The sequence below is a fragment of the Sus scrofa genome, unplaced genomic scaffold, assembly GCF_054392235.1.
Source record: "Sus scrofa isolate SSC_HxYL_T2T_F1_AM1 unplaced genomic scaffold, Sscrofa_HxYL_maternal_Yorkshire_Landrace_v2.0 dam_41, whole genome shotgun sequence".
NCBI classification, from domain to species: domain Eukaryota; kingdom Metazoa; phylum Chordata; class Mammalia; order Artiodactyla; family Suidae; genus Sus; species Sus scrofa.
In genome coordinates this window covers 62,907-76,421 of record NW_028146965.1, presented here as the reverse complement: position 1 = coordinate 76,421, position 13,515 = coordinate 62,907, and the positions used below count along the sequence as shown (strand labels likewise).

General features: G+C 41.2%; 1 protein-coding gene and 1 long non-coding RNA gene across 2 annotated transcripts in view; one reads left to right on the top strand and one right to left on the bottom strand.

Moving 5' to 3' along the window:
- The window catches only part of LOC146394314 (uncharacterized), a 110,193-nt gene extending 101,483 nt beyond the window's left edge, over positions 1-8,710 (top strand). The window contains exons 23-28 of the long non-coding RNA XR_014836254.1: positions 3,970-4,134; positions 5,157-5,302; positions 5,503-5,543; positions 5,653-5,709; positions 7,763-7,983; positions 8,467-8,710. This is a non-coding gene — a long non-coding RNA (uncharacterized LOC146394314). The remainder of the gene's footprint in view (positions 1-3,969; positions 4,135-5,156; positions 5,303-5,502; positions 5,544-5,652; positions 5,710-7,762; positions 7,984-8,466) is intronic.
- Positions 8,711-9,029: 319 nt separating this feature from the next.
- Positions 9,030-13,515, bottom strand: part of LOC146394311 (cytoplasmic polyadenylation element-binding protein 4-like) — a 66,463-nt gene continuing 61,977 nt past the window's right edge. Inside the window, exon 10 of the mRNA XM_085009157.1 lies at positions 9,030-13,458. Coding sequence (XP_084865283.1) covers positions 13,231-13,458 — 228 coding nt within the window. The 3' untranslated portion in view covers positions 9,030-13,230. The remainder of the gene's footprint in view (positions 13,459-13,515) is intronic.

Sequence of the window (13,515 nt, the reverse complement as noted above, 5' to 3'; positions counted from 1 at the left end):
CAGGCTAGGGGTCTAATCGGAGCTATAGCTGCCAGGCTATGCCAGAGCCACAGCAACGCAGGATCTGAACCACATCTGCAACCTACACCACAGCTCACAGCAACACTGGATTGTTAACCCACTGAGCAAGGCCAGGGATCGAACCCACAACCTCATGGTTCCTAGTTGGATTTGTTAACCACTGCACCATGACGGGAACTCTAAGATTTTTCTCTTTGTTTTTAATTTGGTCAGTTTGATTAATATGTGTCTCGGTGTATTCCTCCTTGGGTTTATTTTATATGGTACTCCTTATGCTTCCTGGATTTGAATGAGTGGTTCTTTTCCCACGTTGGGGAAGTTTTAGGCCATTATCTCTTGGAATATTTTTTCTGACCCTTCTCTCTCTCTTCTCCTTCTGGCACCCCTATAATACGGATGTTGGTGCATTTAACATTGTCTCAGAGTTCTCTGAGACTCTCTTCATTTGTTTTCAATCTTTTTTCTCTTTTCTGTTCTGCGTTTGTAATTTCTACTAATCTGTCCACCATCTTGCTTATTCATTCTTTTGCAGCCTGTATTCTGCTGTTAGCTGCTTCTAGTGAATATTTTACTTCAGTTATTATATTTTGCATCTCTTCTTAAGTTTTATATCTTGTATCTCTTTTCTCAGTGTTTCCTGTAAGTTATCCATCTTTGCCTCCAGTTTATTCCCAATGTCTTGCATCATCTTCAGCATCAACAGTCTAAAGTCTTTTTCATGGAGGCTGAGAACTTCTTCATCACTTAGCTGATTTTCTGGGGTTTTTCCTTTCTCCCTCATCACTTAGCTGATTTTCTGGGGTTTTTCCTTTCTCCCTCATCTGAGTTATAGTTCTCTGTCTTTTCACTTTTATAGGTTTTTGGTGTGGTGACCTTTTTATAGATAATAGAGCTGTAGCCTCTCTTACTTCTGGTGTCTGCCCCCCTTGTGGCTGAAGTCGGTATGGGGGGCCTGCTGTAGGCTTCCTGATGGGAGGGGCTGAGGCCCACCCACTGGTAGGTGAAGCTGATTCCTATCCCTCTGGTGGGTGGGGCTTAGTCTCTGGATGGGATTAGAGGCGGCTATGTGCCTTCCGGGTCTTTAGGCAGCCTGTTTACTGAGGGGCCAGGCTGTGATCCCACCTGGATTGTTGTTTGCCCTGGGGCTTCAAATCTGGGTGGGGCCAGATTTTCCCAAAATGGCCACCTCCAGAGAAAGGCACATTGATGAATATTCCCGAGAGCTTTGCTTCCAATGTCCTTCCGTCACAACAAGCCACATTCACCCCTGTTTTCCCAGGATGTCCTCTAAGAATTGCAGTCAGCTTTGACCCAGATTCCTGTGGAGACCTCACTCTGCCCTGGGACCCAGTGCATGTGAAAGTCTGTGTGCGCCTTTTAAGAAAGGGGTCTCCATTTCCCCCAGTCCCGTGGAGCTTCTGCATGCAAGCCCCACTGGCCTTCAATGCCAGATGCTCCAGGAGCTCTTTCTCCCAGTGCCAGATCCCCGCACATGGGAGTTAGATGTGGGGCTCAGAACTCTCACTCCTGTAGGTGAGTCTCTGTGAACCAGTTAGTTTCCAGTCTGTGGGGCTTCCCACCCAGGAGGTATGGGGTTGTTTATATCACGTAATCGCCCCTCCTACCTCTTGATGTGGCCTCCTCTTTTTCTTCTGGAGTAGGATATCTTTTTTAAGGTTTCTGGTCCATTTGGTTGAAGATTGCTCAGCCTTTAGTTGTGAATTTTGTTGTTTTTAGGAGAGAAGTTGAGCTCCAGTCCTTCTATTCCACCATCTTAATTCCATCAGTTTTTGCCCCTTCTGATGATATGACCCCACTCAACCAGAGATGGCAAAAGAACAGAAACCCAGGGCGGGGGTGTTTCACCCTGGAGCCATGCCCCTAAACCCAGTGATCTCTGCCTTTAGTCAGGAAGCCCAACATTGCCTGACTTTGAAACCCCAGTAGCTTCTACCATCCCACACCGTGCCTGGGTCAAATTCACCCTTCACAAGGGCAAAGGGGAAATTACTAAGGAACTGAAAATCGTCTGTCTTCAAAGGCAATATAATAGAGCTGTCAGCTGGGAGACACAAGGCCTTATTCCCAGCTCCTACTCCCCTTTCCTGCTTCTTTCCCTGCAGAGAAGGATCCCAGAAAACTAACCCCTTGGAGTTCATGCTTAGGTTGGTAGCACAGACAAGACCCTCTGCTGCAGTGTGTGGTCCCCAGCAACCATGTGGGAGAAGCCGTGTTCCTAAGATGGGAAGAAAGAAAGCTGAGCTGGGTGCTGAGGCAGTGTGCCCCTGGCCTGGAGTCTCAGCTCTGATGCTATCACTGTGGCAACTCCTGTAGGCTGGATGGAGGAACGGTGAGAACAGGCAGGAGGTGGGAAAACAGCATCAGAGGGTTCCTGCCTGCTGCCATGCCCTGCCGCCCCCATCTGCCCCCCGTCCGGCACAGGGGTTGATGCTTGGTAAGTGCATAGATGATACTAGCAACAGCATCATCATCATGCTACTCACAACAAGTAAATGTACTGAGTACTTAATTCAGTGCTAAACACGGCAAAAACTCCTATCAGAAACAGATATGTATAGACCCCAACTCCCAAAGACAGTGGAGCTCCTCTCTTCATGTGTAATTCCAAAAAGAAAATACTATTATATAAAACAAGTATAAGGGCAGCCAAGAGGATTCTAGTTCCCCCCCATTATGGGTGACGGCTGCATCACTGCAAAATTGCCTCTGCCTGGGAGAGAGTTGAGATTATGATCAGGGCTGTGGGAGGTTGTGTTCTGGTTATGGGGTGTGTGTGTGGAGGGAGGTGCCACTCTGGCTTTTGGACACTGAAGTGCACTTGACAGATTCCACTGCCCTTCTCTCCCTGTCCTTCCCTCCATGCCCCCCCCCCCTTTATCCACCCTCCTTCCTGCCACCTTCTGATACCCCTCAAGGAGGGCTAGTGATCCTGATTTTAAGTCAGATACCTCTGAGTCCCCTTTTGCACCCCTTCCAACTTTAGAATTTTGTGTTTGGCCTTTGTTAGATTTGAATTCTTTGGGTGGCAAATAAAAAGGAAATTGTTGATGACTATACTTGGCTACGGCCTTAATGTCTCCCGTAGAAGGAGGAATTACTGTAAATCTATGCTTCAGAATTCTAAGTTGGTTCTTCCAGGCTCCACAGCATCATATCTGTTCAGGAACAGCTGTTCAGGCCATAGTAATGATCAAAGCTGTGCATTCCAGAGCTTAGTGCTCTAATAATGGCAAACACCTCTTCTCTTTTCTCTCTCTCTCTGTGAAGAACATAAATTCTCTGTAGACATCTATTTTAGTGATTCTGACATCTCAGTCCAGAAGCAAATATGCCAGGGCTGTTTTAAAATTCGACAGGACACACCAGTAAGAAAACCTCTCCCTTTGGATTTCAGGACTATTTTTGTTCTGGTTACAGAGATGGTGCAGAGTCTCAAAGGATGAGATTTGTGAGGAGGCCTGATTTCTATATAGAATGTGTTATTCAATTTCAGTTCTATTGAAAGAAGGAAAATCCTTTCTCTTTGGTGGGATTTTCCTTGAATCTAAAGAAAACTGATGTAAAGATGTATACATGTGTATTTTATCTCTATCTATCCATCTGCCTACATACCTATCCGTCCATCCGTCCATCCATCCATCCATCTGGCTAACTAGATATCCTTCCTTGGCACCCATGTGATTATCGTTGGTTGGGCCTCTTCTTAGTCACTTAATGATTTAGGGGACAACATAACAACCACAAAGAATAGCTATCACCTTATTAAAGACATCCTTGCCAAACAAAATAAAGGAAAATGATTTTTGGATGGGTCTGTAAAGTGGTATGTATGCTTTCAGTATAACCTCTTGGTGATTTCTTAGTCAATGGGAGGGTCGGGATGGGGGATTGTAATGAAATTTCTCTTTTTTGTTGGAAATTTACAAGGGGTAAAGTGAAACAGGACCTGGAGTCTGTGCACCTGTGTTTGAACCCTGACTTTGCAAACTGGTTAAGCTTTCTGAATCTTCAGCACCTTTAAAGTGAGTGTGCACGTAGTATCTGTGTCATGGGGCTGTAGGAGGAGGCAGAGAAGCATGATGCCTACACACGGTAAGCACCCTGTCCTTTGCTAGTAGTTGCTGTTATCATTATTATATAAATTATTACTATTTTCACTCCCAGAACTGCTTGTGTTTCTGAGATTTTTGGTGGGGGGGGGGCGGGAGGGGTGGTCTCAGTGCTAGGGAAAAAGGCTTTTCCTTTGTTTCCTGCCCCAAACTGATACCTCTTTTTTTCCTGGTGGTGAAGTCATAGAGAAAGGATATGCACTATGAAGTCTGTAGATCCTTGAAGAGAATAGGAATGGCATTTTAACTCCCTTGTCCCTACTCTTGGAAATGTATACCCCATTTTGGCCACGGAATCACAGACTCACATTTAAGGGGGCTAGTGAGGCAGACAAGAATTGTAGAGCTTTCAGAGCTTCACAGACTTAAGTGCTTCCATTGTGGCCTCTGCTACCCATCTAGAGGACCTTGAGCAAATCCTTTAATTAAGAACCACAGTCAAGGAGTTCCTGTTGTAGCGCAGCGGAAACAAATCTGACTAGTAACCAGGAGGTTGTGAGTTTGATCCCTGGCCGTGCTCAGCAGATTAAGGATCCAGCTTTACTGTGAACTGTGGTGTAGGCCAAAGACATGGCTCAGATCCTGCATTGCTGTGGCTGTGGTGTAGGTTGGCAGCTGTAGCTCCGATTGGATCCCTAGCCTGGGAACCTCCATATGCCATGGGTGCGGCCCTAAAGCAAACAAACAAAACAAAAAATGCCCCCCCAAAACCTCAGTCAAATCCCACCTTCTCTCTAGTGAATTGCTTCATCATCCTATCTCTATACTTTCAAACAAGATAGCTTGCTCCTGAATTTGGTTTAGGAATGAAACTTTTAATAACAAACCCAACTTAAAAAAAACCATCTTGCCCATTGCTATTCCAGGAGCAGTGAGGTTTGTGGGGGAACTGGGGAACTGGGGATGTGGTAGGTGGGGATTGGAACCCAGGCTTCACCACCTACTAGCTGTATAGGCTTCCAGGTCACCTGACAGCTCTGGGACACAGTTCTATATTCTGTTCAGTACCTCCTGTTGGGAGTGGATACCTGTCAAAGTAAGTGCCTGACACGCTGCAGGTGATCAGCAATTCCATCCTCTTCCAGAACCAAACCATGGTCACTGAAGAGTCAGGAGAGCTGAGTCAAGAGGCCATTCCACTGCTCCCCAAGGTTAGACACATGGGCTGCTTGGCTTTTTCCTCCAATATAAGAGGTGAATCATGCCTCCATTCATTCATGTGAGGAGGCCCAGCTCTCTCCTGGATTCTGTCTAAACTCTTTTATTGTTTCACAGACTTAAATGACCACAAGGTTTCTTCCTGGGTAACAATTTTTAAATTTTTCCTCTTCCTTTTTTTTTGTCTTTTTAGGTCCGTTCCTGTGGCCTTTGCCACAGCAACACCAGAGCTGGGTATACACTGGATTTTGACACTGCTGTTCATTTTTAACTTCCTTGAGACAAACTGTACTTTTCCAACTCTGGTCACCACAATGAATCACAATATGATACTTTTTTCCAGCCAGCCAACAATGACACTCAATTTAACCAGAGGAAGATCTGAAATCAGAATACACAGGTGAGACTCAGACATGCCAAAACAAACTGTTCTCTAATATGAGAGACTGAATTGGTACTGCTAGATACAGACTTCATAGCCGGGCACCAACGTTTGTTTTCTGAATTCTTAGTTTTGTTCAAAGCCTGCGGTCCCTATTCTCAGGACATGGAGTGGCGAGGGTGTACTGGGGGAAGTTGGCGAGGGAAATTTTTTAAGGAGGGAAATGATATACATTATCAGGAAGGTGTACAAGCATAGCACACAATGGCAGATTCAGAGCACAGGTTGCTTGTGTAACATGGTATTTGTGGCACCTTGAGAAACAAGGGCTGATCTGAGCCAGTGAGGAGTGTAATCAAAGTAGCCTGCAAGATGATAGTTCATGCTGCAGAGTAAACTCTTCTGTTTTTTTCTGGGAGGAGGAAAGGAAGGAGCTGAATTGGAAATGTGACAGGGGTTAGAAGCTAGGCAAGTAAGTAGAAGCCTAGTTGAGTTCAGTGCAGACAATGGCAATAGCTCTGGATATTACTGAGGCAGGGCACGACAAGGAGCCGTTGCAGAAACTAAAATGTGGTTCTAAGGCTGACAGCAGCCAGTGTGCTAACATGCAGAACAGTGTACCCCAAAGGCTGTGCCACAGGATCCTGCCTTACCTGTAAACAAAATCTACAAAGAAATTTAGGGGGAAAGCACTTGAAACAAAGCAAATACATTTCTTCATTGTAGAACTTCTCAAAGCCTTAATAAGCTAATTGTCTCTCTTGATTTACCAAGAAACATACTGCTTTACCTTCTAAGCTAATTTAATGATGGAATTTTTTCTTTTTCTTTTTGCCCTTTTCTCTTGGTAAAGATTACTTTAGTGCACTGGAGATCATAATTTTGGAAATAACCATTAAGAGTTTTTTGTTTATCATTCCAGCATTATACATTTCAGAAAAAGAATTACCTTTTAAATGTGTTTAACTCATTTCATTGAAATCTCCAATATTCCTTAATTTTTAAAAACAGGAATTTACTCTCCCCATGAATTTTTTTTCATTAGGGCCACACGTGCAGCATAAAGTTCCCAGGCTAAGGGTGGAATTGAAGCTGTAGCTGCCAGCCTACCCCACAGCCACAGCAATGTGGTATCTGAGCCTCATCTGCAACCTATACCACAGCTCATGGCAATGCCTGATCCTTAACCCACTGAGCGAGGCCAGGGACTGAACCCGCATCCTTGTGGATACTAGCCGGGTTCGTTACCGCTGAGCCACAATGGGAACTCCTTCTCATGATTTTTGATCAGACTTTATTTTTCAAACTTAAAAAAAATTTAAAAAATTACTTTCCTGGAGTTCCCGTCGTGGCGCAGTGGTTAACGAATCCGACTAGGAACCATAAGGTTGCGGGTTCGGTCCCTGCCCTTGCTCAGTGGGTTAACGATCCCGCGTTGCCGTGAGCTGTGGTGTAGGTTGCAGACATGGCTGGGATCCCGCGTTGCTGTGGCTCTGGCGTAGGCCGGTGGCTACAGCTCCGATTCGACCCCTAGCCAGGGAACCTCCATATGCCGCGGGAGCGGCCCAAGAAAGAGCAACAACAACAAAAAGACAAAAAAAAAAAAAAAAATTAAAATTACTTTCCTTCTTAACTGGGTTTGAATACAAATACAGCTCAGGGACAGTTAAGAATGGAGCAGAGGAGTTCCCACTATGGCACAGCAGGCTAAGGATCTGGCATTGCTACAGCTTTGGCATAGGTCATAGCTGCAGCTCAGATTCCATCCCTGGCCAGGGAATTTCTACGTGCCACGAGTGCTGCAACCAAAAAGGAAAAAGACAAGAAAAAAGAATGGAGTAGAGAGCTTTCCTTGTTGGGTAGGTTTAGGTGGGCTAAGCAGCCCATGTAACCTCTCACACCCTTCCTAGATTCACCATTCCATGCTTAAGGCACCAGAAGTACTGCACCTACATATTATTTCAAGATACAGTTATTACAGCACTTATGATACATCACTTCCCTAAAATAAATATTTCCTGAAATAATCTAAAGCTTCTCATGTTTTTTTTTTTTCTCCTCCCTCCTACAGTGCTGAAACCATGCCAGAGTACCCATGGATATTGCAGAGATGACAACCAAATGTCACCCACATCTCCAGTATCCCTAGGGCTTTCTCAGGGGCCCGTCACTGAACTCTGAACATAAGTTTCGGCTACTGCCAGCCAAAGCTTCTGTGACCTAGTACTCCTGGGAGATCCTGTGCAGTGGTGGTTCAGCCCATACTCTCAGAAGCCCCGACAGCTGGGAGAGGTGCGTATTGGGATTATTAAGACAATTTAGAAGCAAAAGGCCCCCAGAGTCTATTTGTCTCAGGACATGAACTGCTTCTTTTAACCTTCAGAATACTATACTCAAGGTAAGAAAGAGCAGAAATTAAATTTGACAACATGGGATATTCTCAGTGTTACACTTTATGTTATAATAAATCCTTAAACGCTTAAAAATGCAGTTTAAGATACAGATCACTAAAACATCATAGTACCCAGTAGTCCACAGATTTATGGACAATCCAAAGGTAATACTTGCAGTTCACAGGCTAGAGAGATTATAATCCCAGAGGCCGTATCCTGTGGTGTTAGGATCTAAGGGGGAACTGGAGGTTAAAATTCAAGAGAGGTTTGCTAACCCAGATCCTCTCATAGAGTGGCCAGAAATCAAGGCTCTTCGCCGACAAAGACCCAAAACTAAACCTCTCTAAATATAAACTGACGGTCTCTATTTTTTTTTTTAAAGGCCTCACCCATGCATATGGAATCGGCAAATCGGAGCCGCAGCTGCAGGTTTACACCACAGCCATCCCAACACCGGACCCAAACTGCAGCTTTGCGGTAAGGCCGGATCCTTAACCTACCGAGTGAGGGCAAGGACTGAACCTGCATCCTCACCGACACTATGCTGGTCCTTAATCCGCTGAAACACAACAGAAACTCCTGACCCTGGCTATTAAATAAACACGTGTTCTCTTCTTTTCATTGGACATTTGGCCTTCAGCAGATGACTGAACACCCACATACCAGGCTCAGGCCTCACAGGCATCATGAAGGCTACAAATAAGACCTCTGCTATGCAGCATGTGAACTGACAACGCAGGCCAAAACCAACAAGCCACTGACACGTAAGGGTTTACAGAAGCAATGCACACTTGCCATGAGTATGTATATGCCTGGACGGCTTTTCATTTTGGTTTGTTCTGCTTTGGCCAAAAAATAGAGTCCTAATATTTAAAAAATATTTTATTCCCAACCATAGAAGCATCATCATCTACTTATGTTGAAAATAAGTATATTAAAAGAAAGCTGAGTTAAAAGTTTTATTCATTCAACATCTCACATTACAAATATTTAAAAATTATATGCATACTGGTATAAATAGTCATTTGCAAACTATTTAATAACATTAATTTTCCACTAGCACTTCAACAAATGAACTCTTTTTAAAAAAGGAACTGTGTTATATAACTTAGGAGTAGAACATACAAAAATAGGAACTTAACGTGAAAATGACTTTAATAAAAAATGAATTACCCTTATTTAAAATGCTATAATAAATACTACAACCTCCCCATACACAGTAAAAACTATATGGAAATTCAGCCAAGTAGTACAATTAACTGACATACTTAAATAACTTTTCCTTCTGATAATATGAGCAATACACTGGAAAAAAAAAACATTAGGGATTAGTAAAAACTAGACACCCACTTGCTAAAAGTTTCACTTTCCAAAAAATATAACAAAAATCTGATGAAAATTATAAAAACTAATTATACTTTAAATTTTAAAAATATAAAAAATAAAACAGTTGAATACAATATTGTCCCAATTCTTACAATGCTATCAATCACAGTAGCTTTAAAATAAGATAATAAAATAAAGCAAATGACCAAAACCTCTTTTATTCCATTTTTAAAAATAATCTCAAATTTACATTAGTAGAAAGATTGATTTCTGATTCTTTTCTTTAGAAACACCAGCAAGAAAGAGGATTACTCTTAACAGTAGAAAATGACATTTTAAATGTCTGCAATTAAAAACAAAGAATTACACTGCAAAGATCTTTCAAAAGTTTGAAATAAGTATTGCACATAACTTGAAGTTAACTTGCCACAATTCATCACATTCAAGTTTTAAATCACCTTTTAACAGAAGATTCAACTCTTCAAAACAAAAAGGGTGAATTATCAAGTCTTTCCAACAGCACTCTCATAAAATGCTCAATTCATTCACTGCAAGTTTTATTTTGCATTCTGCAGAGGTCTGTGTATGGAGAAGTATATATATTATACCAAAGCGTGGGGACCAGAAGGGGAAGGAAGAGGGTTCCTTTACATAGAAAATAATCAGAAACACTTTATTTTACATTGCAAAAATAACCATGTAATTACTCTGTAACTACATTGTAAGTACATGGCGGGTGCCATGCTAGTGCGCTAGAACTACATGCTTGGTAAATTGAAGTGAGACCCTAAAATCTGTAAACTAATTACATGTTAATTATGTTTTGAGTTACATGGTAACTCCCAACTACAATCCCATGTAATCTGAAGGACATGTAATCAATAAAGTTCAGAGTAATAGATAATAATTGTTTATGCCCTGTAAATTGAAGTGTAACCAAATAATCTGTAAACACGCTTGTCACACAATCACAAGTAAATATTAGTAGAATAACAATTTCTTACATTAGTCATGCATACTAACATTACACACCTGTCTCACGGCAGGCTATTTTTTTTTTTCTTTATGTATAATTTAAAAGAGCAGACATCTCTGAATCAAACACGTAACATCAATTTATTAATATTAAAAATGGCTAAACATTCACCAAAAATGTCTGCGTTACGAATTCATTTTAAAAACTTAGTAAGAAGCTGTAGACAATTTTGTTATTTTAAATTTCTACCCTATGCTTATGAATTTAATTTTTTTTAAGGAACTACAGTGTTATCTTGTCATTTTCATGCGAATTTTTTTTTCATTAATTTGTGACTTCACATAGACTATTTCTTAAATTATAGGTACACCAATAGCTGGTGCTGGGGAAGGATGTTTAAGCAACATGCTTTCTCTTCTCTGCAGACTCTAAAATAGCATTGCCAGTGCACGACATTCATAATTTAAAATGTATGCAGAGCACTGAAATGTATAAAAAGCAGAATATAAGAAAATAAAATTTATTAAAATTATTTATATTAAAAAATGAAGTATATGAAGATCTCTCAGTAATAAAAGTACAAAAAGCTACTCTTTGCAATATGAAAAATTGAGGTATTGCATAAAGAGATATCCCGTCAGTGAAAAGTGTGCCTAAAAATGTTCACTGTTGGAAAAACAAGATATACAAAAGTAGTGCATAACAAATATACATTATGTGCGTGACAAAATAAGTTAGCTACAAAAACACTGTACCGAAATTCAGCAGGTCATGTACAAAGGGAAAAATTATTATTCAAAGCTAGTTCTCAAACAGTGTTATTTCTTGTTAACTCATCACACCTGTTTACTGAGTGGGAACAGCACGATAGCACACCCCAAGCCACCTACGAGCACTGAAAAGAATTAAAAAGAGGCCAATGAACATTCCAATTAGAATTATGTAGTTCAGGAGAAAAGAAAAAAAAAGTCCCTGACCAGCTTCACCAGAGCACCCTCTGTTCGCATGACTGCTTTCGATATTTGCAGGGGGTCTTTAAAAGCAGCTCCCTTTCTACGTCTGATTATTAGACAGCAAATGCCTCCATTTTGACCTTTGGAACTTAACAGGTAAATAGTCCATTAAAGCCTGTGTTCAAAATAAAGGACCGAGTTTCCTAAAGATGATCAGTAGGGGTCATCAGCCAGGTGGTTCCACCGTAGTGCTGGGGCAAGTCTTTGGTTTGGAAGGATCCAAGATGGTACTGCTAGGTAGCGCAACCAGCAAGATTGCCATTAGGTTTTTTGTTTTGTTTTTTAATGTTTTGCACACTGGTGACAATCCTTTCCATGGTGGATAGGGCATTTCGTACGAGAATGTAAAAAAATAAATGTTACTTCCATGACCAGGGCTTCAAGAGACTTAATTTCAGTTTACTCCTGAAGCATACTGTTCAACACATAATAACGCCTTTCAAAAGCTAGAATTTTATTTATAATAAAGCATGCATTACTTGATGGAGTTGGCACTTCAAACACTGACTATGTCCCATGCTAAGTTCTGAAACTGTAATGTTATCTTATTTTATAGGAAGAGTAAGATAAACATACGTACCTTTGCACAGATTTACACAGTTACTTAGTTCGACAGTGCAAAACACTTGGCAACTACTTAACATTTTTTTAACTTTTTTTTTTCATCTTCTATGTTACAACTAAATTACAGGATACCCAAAGTAACTTTAAATCTAAGAGTAAGCCAATCAGCAGCCAATTTAAATATTGGTTTTGTCTTCCAGTTTTGGCTACATATGTAGTTTAACACAAAATCAAAAACCATAGCCTTGAGGTATCTCTAGATCTGTTTTGTTTTGTTTTTTAATGTCAAAATGGAGAGCAAAGGCTGACACCCGATGAGTGTTAGTAAATTAGGATATAGAGTTTATACATAACATCAAAAATAAAATTTATATATTTGTTCTTTAGGAGAGGAAATGCTAGTTTTCCCACCAGCTGTCATTCATTCTAGCTTTGGTAGGTCTGCTGGGGCTCTGACCAGATAAGTTTAATAATAAGTAAGTGCACTCCCCTCAGAAGTAAATGTACCCAATTTTTACAGTCTAAATTTTCAAACCTGTTTAAAAGAAAATAAACCTAGCTCTGCCTACTTTACCATTTTTTTTTTCTGATGTGGTAGTAACTTCGAGGCATAATGAAATTATGTTCCGCCTCTAAACCTTTGAAGTTCGTTGTAATGCTGCTTCAATCTCGCTTGTGCATTTACGTTTGCTTTAACATGCTCTTTCCTGTTAATAATTGTTAACTTCCTCCACTGCTGTTAAAAGAATAAAAAGGGGATGGAAGAAGTGAGAGAAGCAAAAAAGATGAAAGAAAAGAAAGAGAAAGGCAAAAGCACTTCCCTGGGGGAAACCCCGCGTCAGGAGAGATTGATAGTGTTATTGTTACGTGGTTACTTTAATAAAAGTATTCTTATCTGTTATATTAATAATCATTTAATTAAAACCCCAAAATACTCTATTGTTTCATTTCTCTTTTAATATTTCTCTCTCTCCTCTAAGAAAATGTTGCAGGAAGTTTGGGCCCTCTTGGTGTCTCCAGCAAAACAAGAGAAGAAAACTCCCCTGCAACATGATGGCAATACGAAAAAGGAGTTCGTACATATTGTTTTCAGTGACACAAGAATCTACAAAACACCTATATTATAGGTCATTCTTTCCGTTAGACTATTGTTAGCTTACAGACTGCACAAAAGGACATGCCAGCATGAAGAGGTTGAGGAAGGGGGCAGAATGAACAGAAGAGTGCACTTATTCGGAGGCCTGAAAATGAGCACTGCAGTTATCCTCTAGTTCCAGCGGAAGGAGATATGTCGGGGACGGTCACCGCCTTCCTTCACCAGGGGCTTGTGGAATTCCCTGCCAGCGCGAGAATGAATAGCAGCCCAGCAATATTCACAGTAATACTGCAGACAGGTAACATTAGCACAGAAAAATGGAGCGAATTTCCCCCCACAACGGGCCCCCTGACATTCATCACACAGCTGATCATCCAAGACATATGGCTTAACTTCCACCTGCAATCAAAGAGCAAAGAAAGGAGTTGGCATTGCTCAGTGAACGGACCTGGCAAC